The sequence below is a fragment of the Lycorma delicatula genome, chromosome 6 (assembly GCF_047948215.1).
Source record: "Lycorma delicatula isolate Av1 chromosome 6, ASM4794821v1, whole genome shotgun sequence".
Lineage (NCBI taxonomy): Eukaryota > Metazoa > Arthropoda > Insecta > Hemiptera > Fulgoridae > Lycorma > Lycorma delicatula.
The window spans coordinates 149556177-149576822 of NC_134460.1; the positions used below are offsets into that span (position 1 = coordinate 149556177).

Below are 20646 nucleotides of genomic sequence, written 5' to 3' on the forward strand. Positions count from 1 at the left end.
ATGAAGTCAAACCTTTCTAGACCTGAGGCAGGTTATGGAAGCAATCCCTTTTTCTGTTGGCCTTTGGCCAAAGGCAACAGAGTCTTTCTTTTTTTTCAGATACTATGACAACTAATGCCACAAGAAGTTTTTACCTTTTATCTTGACATCCACTCTCTGGTTAGGTTTTAATTTAGGTTTAGTAATTTTTGACAGGATGGCTCTGAAATGTCCAAAATGGGAGAAGGAAATCTACAGATGGCAGAATCATCTGCATTGTAAGGTGTGTGAAGAGCCTCTTTTTACCCAGCCTTGTTTCCCCAATATTTTCCATAAATCGGCTGAGAGACATGGTCACTCAGGCAGCCTTTACGCATACCCTCGAAATATGATTCCAGAATGTGAGTTTCGTGTAAAGACTCACACCCAGATATTGGACAGCTCTTTGGGTTTCTATTACCTCCACTCCCACTCTGATCGAAACGATGGTGGATATCCTCCGCCGAGTAAGGAAAACAATCTTGGCTTTAGAGATGGCTAGATTTAATCCGTGACTCTCCATGCTGCAATGGTCTCCGGTATCATTACTCAGTCAGTCTGATGCAGTCCAGTAGAGCTTGTTTCAAAACTATCACCATTTGAAGAGTTCATTCATATACTTGTTACAGACATATATACCACTACACTGAGATTTCATTTTCTGATAAATTTTATGGATTTTGCTCTTTCACTACTCAAAAAATGAATGACAACAGAACAATATTTATCCTTGGTGCAAATGAATTAGATTTGATTTTAAATAAGGCCACTTACTCCTGTACCACCACATTTCATTCTGGCATCATGCTGCTACCTGTTGGTCACTTTTCAAACTAGGATTACCTCTGATAAAAACTAGCAGAAAAATGGCACAAGTTTCAAATGCTTGTTTACTTATAATGTTTATATTTGACAGTGGAGATTAATTTTAAAATAACATTTACAAAAGAAGGTGGTCTACTCTTCATCCATTTTGTAAAAGGTACAATGCCATCTGATGACAGATGTTAGTATAGGTCCATTTCATTATTTCTACTGGGTTTTTCTCATCACTTCCTGATGTTGTTCAAGAAATTCCACAGTATTCTAGGAATGTGTAATATACCATTGTTTTCAGAACTTCACAAAACATTTTGCCGTAGTTAAGACCAATACAAGATAAGATCTGTTTTTGCATTAATCTAATTATTATTAAAATTTAATTTTTAGAATCTTCTTAATTAAACCAACGCTAAAGATAGTCATATAAAGCTGGTTAATATCATTGTTGCAAGTGAATCTTCAGTACCATTTGGAGATAATAATGCAGTTTTCTAAACTTCAGTCACACTGACTTTATTTAAATTTGGTATGGCCACAGCTTTAGATGTATAAAAAAATTGCAAAAATGTTTGCCATTCAAAAATTTCTATTAAAAAATCACTTGTAAAAAAAAAAATTGGTTCTATTTTAATATTCTTTAAGAGCACTTACATGAAAAAAATCAATGTTTTTTGCATTTTTAAATTCTTCCACTTTGTTAAATTTGATATATAATAAATGGTATTTGAGGGAATGAAGATTTCTGCTACAAAAATATTTAAAAAAAAATAATTTTACTTGTATTTTGATTTAGTAATTTATTTTATGTCAACTGAATTTTTTGTTTAATTTTTTTGTAGCTGGATTTAACTATCCTGCTTACATGTGCTGTACTGTTGAGTTATCTATACAGGTTATGTTTTGTATGATGTTCTAACAAGTTTGTGAAAGTTTATTGATTTTCGTGGTAATTGATAATGTTTTACTGTAGTTTTAGTGCAATACTGTGAGTTATTTTGATTTTCTTGTACAGTTTCTTTGGCTTTTAACGTAATTTATTGGTAAACAAGTTTACCAATAACCTAGTTTATTTTTTAAAACAATGCCTTTTTTTCTGTTTAGCCTCCGGAACCACCGTAAGGTATAACTTCAGTGGATGAATGAGGATGATATGTATGATTGTAGATGAAGTGTAATCTTGTACAGTCTCAGGTCGATCGTCCCTGAGATGTGTGATTAATTGTAACCCAATCACCAAAGAACACCTGTATAATCAAAAATCAGATTCATAGGATTGAAAAAGAAACCCTGTAAAAAATGAAGTAAAATAAAGGCCTATGCAGCTATTTTTTCTGTTTTTCTGTAAAAGTGTACTGAAATAGACAAAATTAACATTGCATGACTACGATCATGCAAGTTCCCTTAAGTTATAGTTACTTTTGTTCTTCAATATAGAGGTGCTGTTCCAAAATAGTTGTGCAACTACTCTCATACTTCATTTCTGTTTGATTTCATAAATTTTATTTTTCTGCTTTAAAATGCTGTAATAATGTTTTTCTAACAAGGTTGATGAATAAAAAATAAAACGTACCTTTTTTAAGAATAAATTATTTTACAATACTCACTTACCTAAAGGTTTTTTGAGTTCATTATTTTCATCAAGTCCAGGACCTGAAATAAAAAAAATATATATTTTTGTTATAAAATAATGCACAAAATCTTAAAACCTATTAAAAATTAAATTTATGCAATAATTCATAATTAAATCTTATAAAATCTGTTTACCTATACATCTTTTCTTAATTAGAATCTTTTCGACATTTCTTAGACCACCTATTCATTTTGTTGTTTGTATATGAAACGCTTAAGTTTTGATTATCTGGTTTCCTATATTCTGAATTGAGTGGAAAATGCTTATAAATGCTTTAAAGATTTTGTTAATGATATAACATCTTCTGTTATTAATATTGTCTAATCTGAGTATTAGCTATAAAAAATTTACCAAGGATGGTATTTTGGTGAAAATTTTAAAAAGGGATGATTTACTCACTAAGGAATAGCAAAATGGTGTAAAAACCTACCTGAAGAAGCATTCTAGATTCCTTCAGTGTTCGGCTTGGTCACAATCAGATTATCTTTACTTAAGGTAGAAGTGACACATACCTGATCAATGATTTTTAATCAACAAACTCAAATTAATGTTCTATCAAATTTCTTTTGGTTTAGAAGTTAAAAAAAAAACATCTGAGAGCATTATCAGACTTACCCTAGCATATCCTTGGGTGGATAATCCCCTCGCTCATCAGTAGATGTAATGTGGTGGTAGATACTTATTTAACAAAAAAAAAACCCAGATTTTCACTGGAGGGTATCTGTAAAAGTGTACCTAACAAACATTTTTTTATTATGAATTTTTGTAATACATACATAACTGATGTAACAATTAAACCTAATTTATTTTTAAATGGTTAATATAAATTAAAAATTTTCAAATTAACTGCTGCTGTTGTTAACAGGCAACAAACAAATGAACTGCTGTTAATGTTAGCAAAAAATATTAATGAAATTATATTTTTGTTAAATAACCCTTAAAATGTTACAAACCTTCCTTTAACTGACTCATATTTCTGTTCATTAACCAAGTAATTATGACTAATTAATATTGAAGTTAACCAGCACTGAAAACAGTGCAATCAATATTATTATACTTTAAATACACATTAAACTGTTTTTTTAATAATCTTACCATTGTAATACTCTTTATTTTGCTTTACTGCCAGTGAATCATTCATTATAATTTTAAAGTGCACACTAATTCTTCTTTTTATACATTATTGAGAAATAATGCTTCTAAAAAAAGAATGTTATTTAATTTAGAATGTTTTAACCTCTTCCTTATCAGTACATTAGGAACAACAGAAATTAGAAATCAAATTAAAATTAGTATTTTTTCAGTGAAGAGAGTGATGAAATGTTGCAGGACCTCAAAATTTAAAAAAAATTATAAATGATTCAAATTCAAATTTATTCTAATAATAATTTTACAAATTGATATACAAAGTTCCATTCTCTGGAATACCTAAACCAACATAAAAGCTCCAGTGCCAAAGGTAATAACATAAATGAGTCTTAAAATGTAGCCTAATCTGAATATAATTAAATTTTGTTGAGTTTAGTTCATATTACTAATCATTATATATATATAAGGCGGTGTACAGTTCAACTCACAACAATAGTACAAAACTTTGATCATATAGTAAATTTTTACACTATTTTAATTTTATTCATTCCATGTTAATTTTATTCATTCTAATTTAGAAAACAAAACACTAGTGTCCTGAATACTGGCGACATGTTTCTTCACCTTTTTAATGAAGATATTTTCAACAGTTATACATTTAATATTATTGTCTAACATGTTAAAAATTTTAGGTCCTAAATATAAAGGTCCTAAAAAAAATCATTAAACATAAAGAACACTTTGTAACTAAGATTTAAGAGCAACCTTCATATTGGCTGTTTCAGTTAAGTTCATAAAGAGTTGTTTATGAGGATCATCTTTAGAAATAAAATCATTTTTACAACTGAATGATGTAGATGAGTGGCCCAAGCTGCCTCAAGACTCAATTTTATTAGTCTATTCATAATTACATCCCCAGTACTTGCTAACTTATCTAATGTGTAGGTTTAAATTTTTAGTAACTTTTAAGCAACCATCACTGCTCCTGCGAATGTGAGGTGGAAACAGATTCATTTTTTGATAATAAAATTATTTTCTCTGCCAATATAAATCAAACTACTGCAATATAAAATATGGTAACAGTATGTTAAATAGAAAATTTTGCTCATTCCCTTACTGTTCTGACATTTTGCCTTCAGATTTTCACCTTTTCCAAAAATTAAAAGGGTTAAATATAGGGGTCTAATAGCTGTAGAAGTTAAAAATAATTAAGGGGTTTGTATTGACATGCAGCCATTTTTAAAATAAATAATGTTTAATTACTAACATAAATCATTGTTATTTAAATAAATATATTTTTCATTTGTTAATACAGAAACAATGTGCACTTATTACATTTCACCAAACAGTATTTAATTAAATTAAAAAAAAAATACCTTTGGTTTTATAACGTAATGCTTTACTAAACATTCCATCTCCTCTTTGATCTTGACTTAACACCATTAGTTCATATTCTTGTCCTGGTAAAAGATTATTTATTGTTATTTGTATTGCACCTTTAGCTATACGTGTTGTTCTCCATTCTGCAACATCTAATTTACGAAACCTTGAAAAGAAAAGACCAAATTAATGTTTGATATTATTAACCGATCGCAACGCTTTAATTCATGCTGTTAATTTTATCCATTAATTTTAAGTTCCTAATTTAAAAATAAATTATTATTCTCTCTTAACAATTCCTTTGTGTATATTTGTAAGTATTTAATACTTCTGGCTTTAACTTGCAAAACTGGAATTCTAGAGAACTTAAGTTTTTACTTATTTAAACTATTAATATAGTATGATTAGATAATCTGTTTGCAATGCCAATAAATCCTACTTTCATACCAGACACTGTATTCCAGTTGAGGTTTACTGTAGCCTGGGATCCACTTTAATGTTATACTAGTCATTGTTGAATTAGCAGTCAAATTATATGGAGCTCTTGGAGAAGAGTTTTCAATCATTATTTCTGTCTCTGATGTTATTGTTGCTGCCTCATTTGAAGCAACACATTGATAATGTCCTGTGTCATTCTCTTCTATATTTGCTATTGTTAAATTACCTCCTGTTACAAAAGATCTACCTTTAGGTAACGGTGACCCATCTTTCTGTAAAAAAAAATTAACATTGATAAATTATGAGTGTGTTTATATATCATATTTCTTTTTATTTGGTTTTATTTATTCATCAATTTTATTATAACACATATCTCTTAATATTTATTAATTCCTTATTCCACTCAGGAATATATAATTGACTCAAAATTATTTCAACTTCTCATTTCACAAATTGCATTACAGGATCAGATTGAGTATATTTATATTATTTATAATACAATTATGCATTAAAAAGTAATTTTAGGTTTAATATTTTCAATATTCACAAAAAGATGTTCTAGTTGTTAGAGTTTCAGCTTATCAGAAGTTGTTGATATTGCAAGAGGTGACTGAGGTGACTAGGCAAGATGTGACTATGTAACACACTGGAACGTAACGGGAGAACAAAATGTTGCGTAAAGTAACAGTTCTGCAGTCTTGTAGTTTCATTACCCCATTACCAACATTTCAACTCATTTATGGTTCCCATAGGCAGGAAATATAAGCTTAGTAAGGAAAAGTCAGGAATTTTTAGAAAAAATCAAGAAAAAAATTTCAGACAATTGCCATTTCAGAGGTGGCTTTTCAACTAACAAATTTCTTCTTCTGGAGAATTTGCACAAAGATACAATAATTTATCAACGAAAAGCATTTATGTAATTGTAGATGCTGGTGGCAAGGAAAATGTTTTCATTATCAAAAAAATGCTCACTGCAGTGAGAAGCTCTAGAAGACAAAATGTTCTCTCAAAAAGAACACAATAGAGCCCTGAAAAGGAAAATGCAAGCAAAGATTAAAAAACTGGAAGAAGAAAGGAAAAGGTTGAGAGCTACAATTTTGGCAGAAGAACAGATAGCCAAAATTAAACTTTTAGAAAAGGGCAAACCATTAGGAATCTAAAGATATTAAAAAAAAATTGCTGTGTTTTCTACATATATAATAAGATGTATGTAATGTGATGCGTATTATTACTATTATTATTATTATTATTATTATTATTATTATTATTTTATTATTATTATTATTATTATTTTGGTATACATTAGAATAATAATGACAAGATATTTATCAATAAATAATGTTTGTTTTCTGTATAAAATAAGATGTTCTGTTGTAGTTTTCTTATCTGTATTACTTATTGTCTCGGTGATTTTAGTTTTCCTTTAAGTTGTTATACATATATTCTTTGTTAAATTGAAATCTGTGTAACTTAGCATTTTTATGCAAACCAAGTTATTAAATATGTTTTTTTTGTTTACGTTGCAATGTAATGTTGGCTAGTTTTTGTGAAAAATTTTTAAACAATCTTAGGTGTGAGCCACTTATTTTTAAAAATTGCTTTAGTTCGTTTTTATTTCTTATCTGTGTTACTTTTACTTACCATAATGTTCATTTTTATGCAAGAAACTTGTTAAATATTGTTGTTTGTTATTTTTGTACTTTGCAGTGTAATTTACTGAAATAACTTATCACAAAAAATATCCTAATTTAAATGTATATTGTAAAAAAAAAAATCATTAAAAAATCAATTTAAAAAATTAATGTAATAATAAAAAAAGGTGAGTTTGACAGCAAACTTTGATGGTGGCAGCTGCAAAAAAATAATATATATTTTGCAGAGTAAATGGTAGTAGCATAACATTATAAAAGTTAGGAAATTTTTACTAAATTGGTCAAGAAAAGCTAATCTTAAAATTCAGTGGGGACCCACCCTGTTGTTGATTTATACCCTGCCATTTTTTTTTGCTCGCCATTGTTATGGAGTCGATTACACCAGCTATGACAATACATCTAGAACATGTAGTGACTGAATTTATGATAGTGGAAAAATTGAATGCTAGTGACATTCATTGTCATCTAAAAGCTAATAATGGTGATGAAACTGTTGGTCAAAATACTGAGAGTAAGTGAGCAATAAAATTTTATGCGTTAGAAGCCTGTAAAGTGAATATTGAGAATAAACCTTACAAGAATGTACCAGTTTCTGTGATTGATGAGAAGTATCAAAAGGAGGTAGATCAGTAGATTCAAAATGACATTGTTCACAGAATAACGCACTACAACCAAAATAGAGATATCGAAGGATTGTGTAGGACATAGAACACATTATTGCACAACTGGACTACCATAAAATCTGTTCACAATAGGTACCGTGCAAACTCATAGAAAAGGCTATTGTGAAGTTGAAATTTGAATGATTCCATACTCTCCATACACACCAAATTTAGTGCACTATGATTTTACTTATTTTAAGGATATTCATTTCACTATTGATTATGATCTGAAGGACGCAGTGAGATTGTGGATCAAAGAAAGATTGCCAAAATTCTTCATTGATAGAATAAGAAAACTGGTTTGCTGTTGAAAGAAATATGTAGCTGCAAATTGTACAGCTACAGCTAAGCTGTGAATGTAACTATTAATAAGTAAATGTAGGATTTTAAATGGAAAAATATGTAAGTTTATATAGCAAATAAAATTTACTTTTTGTTTCATCTAACTATCTCTCTTCATTTGTGAATTATAAGCGACTGTTATTACATTTCAACTACCCCTCATTAATAAAAAAGTATTTGGTTGTTTTACTAGTATTATTTACTAGTACTTAAATACAATATTAAAATTAATGAATCAATTGAAAAGATACTTACTTTGAACCAGTGAATAGTTGGTCGATGAGTACCATCACCGTCTAGTGCATCGCACGGTATTTCTAAAGAATCCCCTTTTTTTCTTAAATATAAATTTTGTGGAGTTAAAGTGAATACGGGAGGACGTTGAATTATGACATGTATTGGAGGTGATGGTCCTTCAGTTCCTAGTTCATTAAATGGCGTACATACATAATCTCCACCATGTGATTCATCCACCTGAAAAAAATAACTTTTTTCATTGAAAATGTACAACAATAAAGGTTTATTTTTTTCTATTAAATTAAATAATTATACATTATTTAATTGGTGTATTGTTATGAATTTATTGTAGGATAATCCTTACGATATGTATAATTTTCCACTACTTGATACATTTTTCTTACTTCTCAAACAAGCTTGAATTTATTTAAAGGAATCCTTGATCCTACTTATACATTTTTTCAAAAAAAAATTACATCAAATTTTATTATGCACTTTTATCATTTTATTTATTTGTTACAATCAAGTGGAAATGGGCTCTGAGATACAAGGGATGTTCAGTAATTAACATGACAAATTGATGTAGAGAAAAAACAGTTCATTCAATGACTATGAAACTTTTTGAGGGTCAAGTTTGCAACCTTGAGAACACATTTAATCAGCTGTTTGATCATAATTAATCTAAACTCAAACTGTTTTGTTGATTTCAGAATGTCAGATCCACTTGAAACGTGTATGCCAGAAGAGCAACATTCGGTGATAAAATTTTTGCTATTAGAAGATGTGAAACCAGCAGAAATTTACTCAGGAATGTTGAAACAGTATGGTGAAAAGAGTTTAAACCACAGTAACATGTATAAGAGGGTGGAATGGTGTTATTCAGGCAGAACAAGTGTGACTGAAATCCATCGCTCTGGAAGAACAGTTGAAGTTTTGACTACCACACTGCAAAATTGCATAAATTATCTTATTCATGAAGACAGGTTAGTCAGAAATTCCCAAATTGCTAGTTTGTATAATATTATTGTTGGAACTGCACATTCAATCATTCATGACATGCTGACTTATCACAAAACATGTTAAAAGTTGGGTTTCTAGACAGTTGACTCAAACTCATAGACACTTGGATTTGCATTTGTTTTGAGCTCAAAGAACGGTTTGAAAATGAGTTGGGAGGTGTTGTCGCATCCTTCTTACAGCCCAGATCTCACCCCATACGATTTTTGTTTATTTGGCTTGCTCAAAGACCGTTTACATGGCTAGAAGTTCAACAACAATGAAGCAGTCAGAAAAGCAGTACACGAATGGTTCAAACAGTAAGGTAAAGATTTCTATGCTGCAGGAATCAGAAAGCTCACAGAATGGTGGGACAAGTGTCTAAATGTTGCTGGAAACTATACTGAAAAGTAGTGTAAGTTTAATTGTCATTGAATAAATCGTTTTTTTCTCTACATCAATTTTTCACATTAATTATTGAACGTCCTTTGTAATAGTTGATAATGAGAGCTGAAAATGAATTAATAAATGTAATGACTGTGTCTGTCAGTTTATTTTTAATGTGGCACTCTTTAACCAACATTACAGTTACATGTACTGTTTGCTGTCATTAGCTGTAATTAATTTCATATCAAATTTAGTTTTTTGAATATGGCACCGTTTGGTATAATAACTATTATATATAATTTTAAAACAACTTATCAAATTCCAATTTGGTAAGCTGTTTATAAATTATTTAATTTATATAATTTATAATCTTACATAATTAAATTATATATATATATATATATATAAATATATATATTGATCATCATTTTGTTAAAAATTGTCAAAAGTTAAAGTTTTAAGTCTAAGTGATTACACCCGCATTGTAATAGTTTCTCAGTTGTTATTCTAACTAAACTATTACAATACGGATGTAGTCACTTAGACTTAAAACTTTAACTTTTGACAAATTAAAAAAAAAAGACGATCAATTGTTTTATATATATATGTATATATATAAAACTAGCTACCCGACACAGCTTTGCCCGTGCTATATGGTTACTGTATGGTTATGCCTTCTAATCACATTTCCCTTGCTCAGTTGTTTCAGTCAAATGGGATTGGGCTGTGTGTATTCGGTCGCTTTCCAATCTTGACTGTCTTTCGTCTTCAGTCTCTGCCGCACGAACAGTTTTCATCGTACATGTTTTTTTTGTGTTTCTCCTGCTTGATGAATGCCTTTTAGGCATGCTATGATGTTTTGAAAAAAGATCACAGAATTTAAAAGATTGCAGATAAACACTTTACACGCTTTAAATTAGTAACACACAATGATAAACAAAAGCAGCTATTTATTTATGTTTTTAAACAGCTGTAAAAAATTGTAAATGAATGAATCTTAAAAATTATATAATTAATTTATTGAGTAGAATGATGTAACTTACACAGTGTTTCTTCTTTACTGTAATTAATTTTATTCAGTGATCAGCTTGTTGATCCCATAGAAGTTGCATAATTGCATAATAATCCTTGCATAACACTATAATTATAATAATACCATTGATGATCTATTCGAGTTGAATTTCATTCCTCCAAAAATTTCAATATTGAGTTAACAGATGAAGTCTGGTGGCACTAAGTCTGGATAATAACACAGGTTCAGTATCCTATTTTAGCTCTCATGTGTTTCAATAAACATTAAAATAGCAGTGTGAGAGCAAGCATTGTCCTGAGGAAGCAAAAAGAAGAAGGATAACTCCCTTCTTGGAATAAATTGCAGCATTCACTTTTTTTGCCTTTTAAAATTGTATAATAGCATTAAGCAATGAAAGCTTTTTTTGTTCTGTGACAAAGATAAAGTAGAATACTGCCTGTGAAACCCAGTGTGTTATTATTAATCTGTAAGGTAAAAATATGACTTTTGCATTCTGCGATGGAATTGAACTTAAATGTTGCTGCTGCATACTGGACTGTTTCAACTTTAAAGTGAAATAGTGTACCCATAATTCTCAGGCTGTTTAGTCTAATTTTTCTCTATCCTTTTCATGTTGCTGTAGATGATATGTGACAGTGATGGCAACCAATTTTTTCCTTTGTAATTTGCTGTTTGCCAAGAAGTCGGTTTTTGCTCTGGTTGTTGATTTCAATTAGCATTAATCTTTACATTATAGACTGACTAAACTATTAGTCAATACATCATGTAAGTTAAAATATTTTCAGACTGCAAAAAGTGTTTTTTTTTTTAATCGAGAGATTATACTTTCGGAATAGTCTCATACAAATTTTAACCTAATCCGACGATAATCTTAGAAAAAACCAAATGGCTTGACACCCTTAGTCAACCGCTCTACCAGTACCATGTGGAGCGAATGTTTCTATTTTTGAATAGTACTGGGTTACTGCAAAGGATTTAATATACTTATATATGTTTTTCTGTAAGGAGAATTTTTTAATAATTTTAACCTTTATTTTCGATTTGATTTTTAGTTTAATTTTACTATCCGGGGTAGGGGTTTTGCACAACCCATCAGAGTTAGGTAAGTTTTTATACTTTCTTTATTCTATTATTTTATCTTTAATGTTTTATCAACTTTGTCTGTGATATTAGTTTTGGGTTTTATTTTGTCTTCTTGGCTTGTTTTAGTAAATTTTTATTATATGATTAATATTACATTTACACCTTGTATAGCTTATTATTTCAGAGTTATATTACCCTTTTAATAATAACTACCGGGCGATGATAACGCCCAAGCGTTTTTCGTCCACAAACAACCAAAAAAAAAAAAAAAAAAAGTACCGTGTTGCTGTGTTCCCTGTATGATTAGGATATTAATAACATTCTATATTATTGTTGCTTAGTCTCTGTGGAAATATTCATGGCATCTGTCTTGTGGCTCAGTAGCTGTTTGTGGCACAGACATTGGGACTTATAGTTTAGGGCGACCGAATGGGGTGGCAGCGGGAGAAATGCCACGCAAACCAATGCCTCAGCGAACTCAAAATGAGGTATGATCATGAGACGCTTTTTTTTATATGCTCTTGAGATCCTATTTTACATGTGGGAATCGTGTTTAGCCGCCAAGCGGTCTGTTGAGGTACTAACTTTACTTAACTTTATATTTAATTTGTTGGCTGGCACCAACTTCAAAAATAGTTGTTGTAAAACAGGTACTCTTACTTTAGTTAATAAAAATATAATTATTTGTAACTTTTTAGTACTATTATTTTTTGGAGTCAAAATTTTATTTTTATTTTTTATAAATTATTTTATAGTATACTTAAAATTTCTGTTCCTTTTATTTGTCATAAACTGCTGCTATTTCTTTCACATTTATAAAAAAACAGTATTTAGAAAAGAAACAATTGAAGTAAACTAGATGAAAAGTTGTTTTGCTGAATTTCCTATGCTGATTAAACAAAAAAGTATAAAACTACAAATGATTTAACTGAAACAGTTTTTTCTTACCTTGCTGAAATAAAGTGATCCATTTCTACGGTAGAACACACCTTGAACATTGAATGGATCAAAAAGAAAACCATCTTTTTCCCATCTTAATTTTGTTAGTGGTGGATTAGCTCTAAAATGGCAATCCAGTATTGCTGGTCTTCCATATGGTAGATATTTCTCCTGAGGGGAAAACACAATTTTGGCTTTGTCTGTTGACAGAAATGACATTTTATTGCATTTTTAATGTTTGATTATTTTTTAAGATACATCATTTATTTTTTGTTTTATACTTAAATTGTTTTCATTGACTTTTCTGGCTAAGCAATTAGATATTAATTACTAGTTTATTTATACCTGAAATTAATGTTACCATTTTATGTCAAGGTGATGCCGATACAAAAATAAATATTTTTTAGTGCTTGTTTTCCATTGACAGGGTATTAATAATTCGTCCTGTCTGGACAGTTTTATTTTAACACTTATCAGCTCCTCAATACTGTATTCTTGCCATCATTCTCTTTTCTCATTCTAATTATAAATACATTTTTGTCTGAATCAAGCTACAGTTAAACCCACAACACAATCAAGGAATGCAGCAACTTGTGGTACAACAAAGTTAGACTAGATATCCAGAGGATTTTGAAATGTTCACATGAATCAATAAATTTGTTTTCCTTTTTAATCATGTTGGATTAAGTTTTATATATATATATATATATATATATTTATACAAAGTTTTCAACTTAAAAGAGGTCCCTTTACTCAGTATTTATACTAAATGCATAATTTTGTTAAAGTGCATATATTAGTGTGAGATGGGTAAAATAATGTGGAAAATGTTGGTACAACTGGAGCTGGAATGGGGAGGACTGTTTATTGCATGCAGATTTGAATATTGCCAATTTATGTTGGGCAATGGCTGTTGAACAAGGTTGCAAAATCGTGTACTGTTGAAGAACATGTATTCGATGGAAACTTATTCAGAGATGAAATCTCAGATTTTGTGTCATGAAAGTTCAGGGAGAAATTTGTAAAGTTACAATATCTTCTCATAAATCTTTGTGGAGACTAAGCCAGGAAAAGAACATTTTGCTAGGTTTAGCTCACACACAGTGAGGAGAATGCTGAAATGTTATCTGTATTGATTGCAGGTTTCCCATGAACTAATGGTGATTATGTTAAAAGGGTTCACTACTGTCAATCCTTCAAGAACATTAGAGGCAACATTAGCATTTTAGATCTAGTGTTTTTCACATATGAACTGTGGTTTCACCTCAGTTGGTATATTAATAGTCAGAAATACTAGACCTGGGATAATTAAAACCCGCACATTTTCTTTGAATCCCTTACACCCACAAAAATAGGTGTATGTTTTGTGAAGAATAATAGGGCCCTTGTTTTTTTGAGAAAACTGTGGATGCTGCCAGTTAGCAAGAAATTATTCAACAGTTCACAGCCTTACAGTAAAAGGATGAGCATGACTGCTGGTTGCAAGAGAACAATGCCACTTGCCATATAACTCACTCTATTATGGAGATGCTACAGGATTCTTTGTCGAAAAATCATTTCTGAAGGATTATGGCCACCAGCATCCCCTGATCTGACTAGTTCAGGCTTCTTTCTGTGGGGTTACTTAAAAGACATTGTTTATAAGAGCAATCCACACACCTGCATGAATTGAAGACAAACATTACCGATGCTATCCAGGACAGAGTACAGCTAACAAAAGTAGCCAAGAACATAGTCAAACATGTTGATAACTGCATAGAAGTTGACGGACATTTTCAAAACTTTTTGTAAATTATTATGAATTGGCCCATAAACTATTATTTATAGACTAAACTAAGTGATGGGGCCGCTTTTAAATTGAATGTTCCTCTGTACAAATGAAAAATTTGTTAACTTTAACGTTATTAATTAAATCGGGATTTTGGATAGAAAATGTTATGCACAGTAATTACTGATTATTAAAAATATCTACTATTAATGAGAGTTTCACTCAGTTTCAATATGGAAAAAGTATATCAGCTCTATTTTAATTAAATTTACTTAAGCTTTGATTAGTTACTGTAGTTTTACTTTTTATTCAAACTCTTCTATGAGTATATAGTCATGACAACTCTGCTGTGGGGAGAGGACTGCTTTAACTGTTTATAATTAATTATAGGGATGGTTTTCTTTGAGGAAACATGAACTTTGTCTCAGGTGGCTGTTTACTATATAGAGAAAAAGAAAATTGTTTCAATGAATATTTTAGCTAATTAATGAAAAACAACAATTCTATTTCTATTTTAGGCTAATACCCTGATTTTCCTTGTGATTAAGTATAGAATGGATATGCATTGTCCAGAGAGTAGCATAAAGCACTATTTGGATGGGTTTTTATACTAATTTCACAATATTGTTAGATTGTAAATGATAGAATGTACAAGTAGTAGATTGTACAAGCCTCTCACACTGTCTACTCTTTTCCCTTCCCCTTGCTGGTGCTCTGTGGGTTTTGGCTAGATGGCCTCTGGATGTATGATAAGACCATGCTCTTATCTCAGTTACACTTCATTCTTGGTGGCAATTCTGAATATAGACCAATCTAGAGGTGGTTCTGTTTCTGGTGTCTGTAAAAAAATCCCCAATCTGTGACCAAGGTCCTAATTACTAAAGCAAGTTACTTATTGAAATTTCAAAATATTCAAAAAAGTATGTTAGTATGAAGGCACCTAGAGTTGTTTTATTCAGTCATTCTTTTTCATTAATTATTATTATTGATTTTTTTATTAGTGTACTGTTTTTATTTATTTATACTTACATTGAACATTAAGATAAGCTGCTGCAGTTTGTGATTCTCCCAGTTTATTTGACACTTCACATGAAAATTTACCGACATCATCCATGTGAGCCGACTGGATTGTTAGAGATCCATCAAAAGACATGAAAGTTCGGCCATAGAGATCTGGTAAATCGGCTATCGGTACGCCATCTTTAAACCATGTGACTGTCGCTTCACTGTCTTTAGTAATGCATGAGAAGTGTGCCTCTTCATTTTCCATAACTGTCTGGTTGCTCGGTGGTATTCCGAGTAGGTTGCCTCCTGTAACGGATCTGAAATATGGCATCTGCAGTCGTCATCAGTGCACAACACATTTTTGTGATGAACAAACTCTGATTATTCTTTTACTTATGTTCATATTACAAAAAAACATTTCTTGATTTTAGTTTATATGAAAATATTTTTTTAATGAATTCAATTTTTTTGTTATTCCAACATTGATAAAAGGAAAACGAGCGAAATGCCATTTATATACAAACATCTGGTAGAATACATTGTACATAAAACATTAACAGGAAATTATTCTTAATTTCTAATTAATTTCTAATCTCTTAAATCGTTTTTTCTACTTACTTTTCTACTATGAAAATTAATCATCCAATTGTATAATTGAAGATAACTTTGTAAAGCTATACTATTTACAAAATCAGTAATATTATGTTTGCAGTAATATTTTTCAAAATCACTATTTACAAAATTAAATTTTCAGACTGCAATTCTTTATAGTAGGTCGACAAGGCAAGGAGCATATTTGGAGAGTTTATGAACTGCTGCTGTGCACAGTCACATTCTGGTGATACTGGTGGTAAAGTAATTGTGACTTCTGCCATGAGATAAGATTGCTGTTTTAAACATTATTGTCTGTGTATGGGCACAGATTCATATCATTATAGTATTACATAAAATTATATTATTTATTAGGTTTTATTTATATTAATGAATTAATTGATGTCATTTTAATTTCAATCTTTAATAATAAAACGTCAGTTTTTATTTTGCTTAAGGGAACTCTTAAGCAAAAGTAATTCTTTTGTAATAAGAGTAACTCTTTTTTTAGTCAATGTACTGTAAAACACAAGCATGATGAAAATATATCGTACTAAACAAAAGTATATATAAGTAAATAAATCATAAATTTCTTACATTAATTGTTTTGATTTAAGTAATGATATTATGACAAATGGAGATGCCTGATTTGTAGAATTATGGGTTAAAAGTAGATGTGTTAATACTAATAAAAACAAATATTCTCTGTTCTTTCCTATGAAAATTGCAACAGTTGCTACTTAAAAATAGTTGTTTAATATGTCAAGTGAACATGGAAAACCTCTTCACAATCAAGCGTGTTGTCTCGCATTAAACATTATTAAGTTCATTGACAAAGAAAAAATGGATTATTGGTGCCTCTTGTGAAAGCAACAGAATGTGCTTGTAGACTGCTAAACTTAAGCCAGTCTATAGTAACTGACATCAGGAAAATCAGATACGAAGGAGAGGTTAGCTCACATTCAATGCCATTGAAAGCATAATTATAAATATAGGGATGGACGATGATGAGATTGTCGATCTCATCAATTCACTACCTGATGACATTAAGGTAGTGAAGACAAATTGGAAATTATTTCCAGGGGAAGTAAAACTGAGTCAATCTCAGAAGTGAAGGGTTGTTGGCCTATCGCAGAAGGTAGTTCTATGAAAACTGCAGACGAAAAGGACTCTATTAAGATAGTATTGATCGTTTAATTATTCAGTAAATTAATATAAAAATATTATTTTATTTTTTATTCCACAGCTATATCTATCTAACTTATTGTGATTCTGTAGCCTTTCTTTTTTTTCTGTTTAGCCTTCAGGAATTACCGTGAGGTATTACTTCAGAGGATGAATGAGGATGATATGTTTAAGTGTAAATGAAATGTAGTCTTGTACAGTGTCAGTTCGACCAATCCTTACATGTATGGTTAATTGAAACCCAACCACCAAAGAATACCGGTGTCCACAATCTAGCATTCAAATCTGTATAAAAGTAACTGCCTTTTAAGCCTACATTCTGTGATTCTATAGGACTAAATGTCCAAATTATTACTATCAGCTTTGAATATAATGCTGTGAACTATGTTACCATTTTAGTAAAAACATTTACTTACTTATATTATTGTACTTAATTGCAGGTTAACTTTATTTCATTTATGAATACAGTTATGTAAATTAATAATTTTATTTGTGTTAATACCATAACCAGAAAGAAATTACAGGTTCCAAAAAATACAGTAACCTATTTTAAAAGAACATTTCTTGTTTGGAATGGATCGACAAGCATATCACTTTCTTCAGTAGGATTAAGCCCAGATTGTACTGTTGTGTTATATCTGCATCTCTGTCTATAGCCAAAAAAAACAGCAGTTGTGTGATCCTCCACGAATATGAACTTCACCTTGTCGACTTATAGCTTAGTTGTTTTTATTTTATGACTTGACAGTTACTGATGTAAGTACGTTTTTAAATATTTATGGTTTCAGTAAACTCATAAATCCAGTCTAAAGAGAAGTACTTGTTAAGATTAATCGAAACTTATTTGTCATCAAGAAAACAACTAACTAAATGGCAAGATGTAACATAGTAAAATTATGATCATTTCTGGAATTAACTACATTTACAAATGATTATATATTTATATTAAATTAAACTTTTTAAACTGCATCTGTTAGGAATGTAATAAAATAGTCCTAAAACAGCTATTAGAAATAAATTGCAGTCAATAACACAGATGGCAATCATTCCTATCAATAGTATCTCATTAATTAAATAAAGTAAAGTGTAAATGTATAAACAACATTAATTTACGCAATTTGAAATAATAAATTTTAATTTTAAAACCTGTTTTTAATAAATTAAGATTAGTATCTTAATTATCTTGATATTTAATTAAGATATGATGATAAATTAAATAATTATTTTTTTTATTTTAAAATAGAAAACTAATTAAGTCCAAATAGATTCTATGATATAATTTTTTTCTTTGTTTCTTTCTGTTATCCAGGTTAAGCGATATAAATTATAAAGTTAAGATAAATGAGAATTTGCTACAGGGACATGAAAAAACAAAAAATTGTTTTTTGTAATGTCCATACTAAAAATCAACTATACGCCCTGACTGTAAGAAAAATTAGTTAAAAACTTTTGTAATTTTTTTAATTTATTTCCTTTTTTTATTTGCTATTTGTAAAATTGGAAAAGAACTAATTGGAGAATTGGAAAAATTAACAATAATTTTATTTTCTTACTAAAATACTTAGAATTATGCTGTCTTATTTAGATATTTTCATTATTCCAAGTATTATAATCGTGGATAAATTACGATAAATTGATTCCCTCCCTAACGTAATAGAGCTGTCTGATGTTTAACTTCCCTGACAATAAAAAGAGAAAACCCATTACAGTTAGATATGTGGGCAGTATCCATTACTTTACAGATTTTAACTGGTGTGATCTAGATTTAACTACAGATCTAACACAGGAGAAATTATTCGAATGAACTATTTAATAATCATGTCTGTGTATATATTAATCTGATAACTGTGATAGTTTACGCTACAAAATACTTTACAAATATTTTGATGTAATAAAAAAAATTGCAGAATAGTAGTGCTATTTGTAATCATCTCATGCTTCTGCATTCTTTATGATTGTTTTTACTACAGCATTATTCTGATATCTCTACTACCAGAATTAGTTCTTATAGACAACTATACTAGATTACTATTAAAAAATAAAATTTTGTCAAATCTCTAGTGTAATAATTTTATTTAGATTTTTTATTTGTCTCAATCTGTTTTTACATTTTGAGGCGGTTTCAATAATCTGGATAGTGAAACATTGTGTAAACTTATGTAAACAAAAAAATACATTTTTAATGTTAGTGAAAATTTATACGAGTTGTAAACAGTAATTCTTTGAATTGAAAATATTACATTTTTAAAAACAATAAATTTTTATAGATAATGCAGATTTAGTTTCAGAACTATCTCAATGTGAAAGATGGATATAATTCCACAACTATGTAAAATTATTTTTTACCTAATTTTAAAACACAAATATTCCAGTTTTACCCTACAACAGGTTTCAATTTCTTTATAATCTTTAATTCTATTTTATTCTTTTCAAGGCTATTTATTACTTGAACACATCGACACATGTTTCTAGTGATACAGACTATAAGAAAATATACATAACATAAAAACATAATCTAGTTCCAGAACTATGCCCTGAACTGAGCTATGTGCTTATTAGGAACTACATCTCTACTTTACAATTTCTAATCAGATATTTCTCATTTTTTATCAGTTTTTATAAATAATAATGATTCTACATTGAATTTGTTAAGTGCATTTTTTTAAATATAACAAAATATTTCCCAGAATTTTTTTTAAATGCACTTTTATCCACATAATTTGGTAAATCTTAACATCATAACTTGCTGTCTAATTATTTATATGATATAATGCTTTAAAGTGAAGTTTAATTGGCTTAGTAACTATTGCATTAATATCATTTCTTTTGTTTCATTATAAATTGTTGTTGGAATTTTTTTATTTTTTTTTATGTTACTTACCATCAACAGTTAAATGGAACCAAGTACCATTCAATCTAGTGCTAGGTGTACGATTTGGAAAGTAAACTCTACATTCGTACCACCCAGCATCTGTTTCTCTGATACTGGTTAAATTTATTGATCCTTTTCCATATGGTGAATCTGGTGGTAGTAAACCAATTCTGTTATCATACGCATCTGATGCATGAAGAATACCTTCGTGCCAAGAAAACACTGTTTCTCCCTGAAACATATTACGAAAATTACATTCATTATTAACAATATTCACTAAAACATTTATTTTGATGGTGTATTTTTTCAGTTTTATTCTATAAAATTTTATGAGAACAAACTTTTTTTTTAATTTAAAACAACATTTGACTGAAAAAATTCAGAACTGTCTACAGAAAGAAAACTCATATACAAACTTTACAATAATTTGTAGTAGTAATATCAGTGGAAAACAAAAACAGGCAAACAGTCTATTGAAGGAGTAACATAAAAAGTAGTAGTCCCCCATTGCTTTTTA

At 29.5% G+C, this 20646-nt stretch overlaps 1 protein-coding gene across 3 annotated transcripts in view; it reads right to left on the bottom strand.

Moving 5' to 3' along the window:
• The window catches only part of bdl (borderless), a 44522-nt gene that overhangs the window by 4794 nt on the left and 19082 nt on the right, over positions 1–20646 (bottom strand). Inside the window, exons 3-9 of one of the 3 annotated variants that reach the window (XM_075368829.1) lie at positions 20139–20361; positions 15506–15787; positions 12718–12908; positions 8289–8507; positions 5387–5649; positions 4936–5105; positions 2449–2490 (exon numbers count right to left, since the gene is read on the bottom strand). In XM_075368829.1, coding sequence (XP_075224944.1) covers positions 2449–2490; positions 4936–5105; positions 5387–5649; positions 8289–8507; positions 12718–12908; positions 15506–15787; positions 20139–20361 — 1390 coding nt within the window. Of the gene's footprint in view, positions 1–2448; positions 2491–4935; positions 5106–5386; positions 5650–8288; positions 8508–12717; positions 12909–15505; positions 15799–20138; positions 20362–20646 lie in introns of those variants that run through there. The other 2 variants (XM_075368831.1, XM_075368830.1) reach the window with 2 other exon arrangements.